Source organism: Vombatus ursinus, unplaced genomic scaffold (genome assembly GCF_900497805.2).
Source record: "Vombatus ursinus unplaced genomic scaffold, bare-nosed wombat genome assembly UNPS02005954.1, whole genome shotgun sequence".
Taxonomy (NCBI): domain Eukaryota; kingdom Metazoa; phylum Chordata; class Mammalia; order Diprotodontia; family Vombatidae; genus Vombatus; species Vombatus ursinus.
This window is the reverse complement of record NW_020945732.1, coordinates 1-5,505: the sequence shown is the minus strand read 5'-3', so window position 1 is coordinate 5,505 and position 5,505 is coordinate 1. Positions and strand designations below refer to the sequence as shown.

Below are 5,505 nucleotides of genomic sequence, written 5' to 3'. Positions count from 1 at the left end.
AGATGAGAGCCTCTCCTCTGTGTCTGCTCTAGATGGGGTTGATCCTGATTTCTGAGCCTTGGTCCAGGGCACGCAATGAAGCACATGGTAAGATGAGGTTTCAGGGGCTACAGGTTTAGGAAACATCGAGAGGTGGCCAAAGTAACACACCCAATCAGAGGTGGGGGCTGGGATTCTCCTTGGATGAGCAGCACTGCTTCCTTTTAGGAATTGAAGCATAATGATAAGTTCCATCCCACTTATTTCCGCTCTTATGAATCATTCTTACAGTTAGAGTCTTTATGCTAAAAAATTCTTTCATCACCTCTCTAACTTCTTGTACTTTGCTTCTAGTTTCTTTGAATATGCATCCAACTTCTAAGCTGCCTGCTCAAGAGCTACTACTTGCTCCTCAGTTAAAGTGATCTGATGCAGATAAGGCTGAAGTGCTGCAGATTTCTGGTTTGAGTCCTTTAGGTTTCTACTTATGTTTACTGCAATATTTTTCATTTCTAGATACTTCAGGCTAGTCAGTTGGTTCATATTTTCCAGAAGTTTATAGTCTTCACTGGTAGCTGTCAGCTCCTGACACAGCCCCATGATGTCCGGCTCCGTGGCCTCCTCGGCTGTCTCCACCACAGCATCCTCTAGGCTGGGGAAAGGAGAAAGAAGAAAGGATGGAGGGGAGGAGAAGGGGGAGGGAGGGGAACAGCAAGAAGAGAGGAGGGGAGGGAAGGAGAGAAAAAGGAAAGGGTGAAGAGTCAGAGCAGGAAGTAAGGGGAGGGGCCATCATTTCTTATAGCGTTATAGTATTCCATCATATCCATACCATAACTTGTTCAGTCATTCCCCAATTGATGGGCATGTCCCCAGTTTTGAATTCTTAGGCACTATCATAAAGAGCTGCTTTAAATATTTTTCCTCTTTCTTCAATCACTTTTAAAGACTTGATATAGTGGTATTGCTGGGTTAAATGGTATCACCAGCTTAATAAAGTTTTGGGCATAGCTAACAAATTGCTTTCCAGAATGGCTGGGTCAGTTCACTGCTCCACCAATAGTGCTTTAAAGAATCTGTTTTCTCATAGCCTCTCCATCATTTGTCATTTTCCTTTTTCTTTCTTTCTTCCTTTTTTTTAAATCAATGTTGCCAATTTGATGAGTGTGAGATGGAACTTCAGAGATGTTGTAATTGATAAAATGTCAAAGGATATGAACAGACACTTTTCAGAGGAAGAAAACTATTTATAGCTGTATTAAAAAGGTCCTAAATCACTAATAATTACAGAAATTAAAATGAAAACTCTGGTTATGCTTTAATTTGTTAATGTTGCTCTTAAAAATGTGGTCTGACCAGAACATTGTATGATGTGATTAGCAATACTCCTTTTTAGCACAGCAAAGGAAGCAGTACAGTTCAGCTGCAGAGGGCAGGAAGACAGTAGCTTCAGCAAATAACTATGAGGAATGAATCAATCTGTCTCTCACATTGGAGCTGCCTGTAGGCGTGTGTGTGTGTGTGTGGGTGTGGGTGTACATACAAACATATAATAGCAAGGAGAAATAAGGCTTCCATTGCTGGTGTTCAGAAACTAGTCTATACCCCACAGCCCAGGTGCATTAAAACCTAAAGTCTGCTATCTAAATCCCTTTCCCTTGGGTTGGAGGATTGAGCTCAGTTTCACAGGACCACTCATGTGAGTCTAAGCTAGATCAGTAAGATGGATCATCATTGCTCACGTTCTCTTTCAAACATTCTTGATGTTGGGCCTGGTCTGCCTGCCATGTGGCTGCCTCAGGTGCACTGAGAACCACAGTTGTCAGTGTCTTCTTTGTGTTTTTTGTTTTTGTTTTTGGTTTTTTTTTTGGGCAACTGGGGTTAAGTGACTTGCCCAGGGTCACACAGCTAGTAAGTGTCAAGTGTTTGGTCTGAGGCCGGATTTGAACTCAGGTCCTCCTGACTTCAGGGCCGGTGCTGTATCCACTGTGCCACCTAGCTGCCCCTGTTAGTATCTTCTTAAGGGAGGTAGTTCTAGACATGGGCTCGGCCCTTAGGACATCAGGTGCTCAATAATAAAGTTAGTAGTGAGAAGAGCAGGAAGGAAAAAAAGCTGATAGGGTAGACTTTAAAGAGGAGAGAGAAACATGGCAGCCTTTATGGAGTCAGTCACTGTACTGCATTTAGCACCAATTTCCATCTCTGAAATAATTTACAATTGCTTGCATTTGCATAGTGATATATCCTTTTAAAAGTGCTTTCATGTACATTATCTCATTTCTCTATTTCACAGCTTTGTAAACCCCCATTGCTCACACTTAGAAGGTAGTTTCTTAATCTATGTTCGAAACATAGTGCTCTTGAAACATAAAATTAGTGTGCAGACAATTTGACTGGGTTATAGGTGACCTTCATGCAAAAGTGATTTCCTGTGCAATCTATTACCATGTGGCATATTTCATACACTGATTACAACCTTCAGAAATATCCCAGCAGAGCCCACTGTTTTAGAGACATATTCATTCTACTCTGTGCATTGGAGTGTAGTGTATTTCCAGTCACTGCAGAAGCTTCCCAATGGTTTTCAAGGGTATTCCTGTCTATTGTAGAGTAGAGAATAGGGAAACATTCATTTGCTCTAACAATGGCAAGTTAGGGACCAATTTCCTCTTGAAGGGTCTGACTTGAAGTTGTTTAGGAATGACAGGCCACTGATTCTCAGTTATATTGCCATCTTCTATTAATTAAAGTCCACAGGCCCAGGCTCTAGGCATATCAGTCAGTATGTCAGTCAGTTAACAGGGCATTCATTAAGTACTTACTATGTTCTAGGTCCTATGCTTAGCACTGTCGAGACAAAAAAAGGGAAAAGACAGTCCCTGCTCTCAAGGAGCTTGCATTCTAATGGAGGAGACAATATGCAAATTGCCGCTTATAAACAAGACATAGATGAAATGAACTGGAGGTATTCTCAGAGGGAAGGTACTAAGATGATGGACTGGGAAAAGCTTCTTGTAGGAGCAAAGACTTTAGCTGAGACTGGAAGGAAACCAGGGAAGCCAGGACGCAGAGATAGGAGGGAGAGAGTTTCAGGCAGTGAAACTGCCTGTGAACAGTTGGGACAGCCAGTGAAAATGAGGGACAGCCAATGAAAATGCCTGTAGCCAAGAGATGGAGTATGGAGAGTCTATGTGGCTTTCTACTCACTTGCCAATCAGTAGTTAAGACCTGTAGGATGGCTTGGCTAACAAGATCAGATACTATAAATTGAATGTCAGGCAAAAAGCCTTGCCAGATGAGTGGTTCTTTGAATAACGATTCTAAAAATCTCTGAGTTAGGCTGGCTAGGCTAAAGACTAGCTACTATTGTTATGTCCTGTCATTGAGTTGCAGCAATTTAGGGGTTAATGGGAAACTGCAGAGGTAAGCCCTTGCAGTAGGGGAGCAATTGACAGGTAGGACCTGGAGGAGGGTGAGAGGTGAGATGCCACAATAGGGACAGGATGTTTCTTTCAGTTAATACCTAGAAGGCTGGTGCTGAAGATCATAACAGGAGCACAGGCTGAGAACGTTATGGTAAGGGAGCAACCAAGGATGGAGGTCAAAAATGCCAAAGCCAGTTCAAAGATTCCAGGAAAACAGAGTCAAGGGCAGAATAAGCCTGAGGGGATAATAGGTGGCTGTTGACTCTGCACAGCTTCCTTCTATTGGCAAACTGAGATATGTTAATGATGTTCCCTTTAGATTCTGAAAGGAATATATGGGCTAACTATGGGAATGGGGAAGCAGGAACTGTACAACCCTATCTGCTATTCAAATGAGCAGACCAAGATGGAGACCAAAGGATTATTGGTTAGTTAATTAGAATAGTTAGAATGGTTAGAAATTGTAATAGTTAGAAATTATTTGCAACACTTCCTTTTAAGTGAGGTCATGATAAAAGTATCATGTGAACTTAGGACTTCAAGCTGAAAAGGATCTTAGATATTAGAACATCCTAAATGTAGAGCTGAAAGGGAATCAGAGATCATCTAATTCAAACTCCCAATTTTTTACACAAAGGAAATTGAGGTAAAGAGAGGTTAAGAGACTCACCTAAATTCATACAGGTAATATATGTCAGAGTTGGGATTTGAACCCAGGTCTTCTGAATCCAGGTGTAATACACTTTCTACTATATAGCCCTGCATCTGGTACAACTCATTCATTTTGCAGATGGGAAAAATGTTCCCCCCAATAAAATGAGGTGACTTGCCTAAATCCACACAAATAGTAAATACCAGAGGGTAACAAAGTCATAAATAACACAACACAGAATAGAACAGAATTCCAGAACTAAAAGGGACCCCATAGATCATCAAGTTCTAATTATATTAACTTGGATTTCCTCTACAACATTTCTGTTAAGTACATGATCAGCCTTTGCTTGAGCATATCCAGTGAGATGGGTAATCACTACCCCATGGGCTCAGGAAGTCCATTCTTGTTGGGAGGGATTGAGAAAATATTGTTCATAGAAGCATAGTTTTAGGAGGAACCACTTATGAACTCAGTAATTCATTCCCCTATTTATTTATCCTCTCTAGCCTCCCACAGCTGTCACCAACCTCACCCTACACATCACTATTACACAATTTGTCCTCATTCCACTATCATCCCCTTAGTTACCAGGTGTAATACTGATAGAGTTGGGCAGTAGTAATTACCCCTATCTATAATCACTCACATTCTTTCTTCTCTGTCTGCCTCAGCATCATTGAAGGCAACATTTGGAATAGTCAAGTCTGATCCTGTAGTCAAAAAGTATTCCATTCCCCCAAAGTCCTTACAAATCTAGGGGTGTTTAGCCTATGGGCTGAAGTCTATTTAGCTTTCAACACAAATTGTGGTGATCCATGCTCTTGGGGATGAGACCTCCTGGCTAGCTCGAGTGGGCTAAGGATGATACAGTGCAGAGATATAAAAAGTGTGGAACCTTAGTAGGGAAATTTTATAGGAAATACATAGTAGATAAAGTGCTAGACTTGGAGTCAGGAAAATCTGAGTTTGAATCTTTCCTTAAACACTTACTAGTTCTATGACCCTGAGCAAATAATTTAACTTCTCGTAATTTTATCATCTGTAAAATGGGGTTACTAACATCTGCCTTACATGATTGTTGTGATGGTCAAATGAGGCTCCGATTGTGAGCTTTCCCCTTATTTATTCCTGGTCTTGGGTCTAACACACCACTTTCCACACATCTCCTTGTCATTACTCATCTCATTCTTTCCAACTCTAGCTATATGTGTTGTCTTCCCTTATTAGGGCAGAGATTACCATATTTGCTTGTACTTGTATTCTGAGGACTTTGTACAGTCCCTGGCATGTATTAAGTGCCAAAATAAATGTTTATTCATTTCCATATCTTTAAATCTCTTAGTCTCTCTCTCTCTCTCTCTCTCTCTCTCTGACTGACACCGAGCAGGAAGCTGAAATCCCTTAACCAGAAAGAAGATAGGCCACCTTAAATTTTGTTTGGAAAAGTTC

General features: G+C 41.1%; 1 protein-coding gene across 1 annotated transcript; it reads right to left on the bottom strand.

Annotated features, from left to right (window-relative positions):
• Positions 1-357: 357 nt before the first annotated feature.
• On the bottom strand, positions 358-631 carry LOC114032916 (biogenesis of lysosome-related organelles complex 1 subunit 2-like; the record flags this gene model as incomplete). Its single annotated transcript, XM_027848374.1, has 1 exon — positions 358-631. A coding segment is annotated over one exon (274 nt), but the record flags the coding sequence as incomplete, so codon positions are not given.
• Between the last annotated feature and the right edge of the window lie 4,874 nt (positions 632-5,505).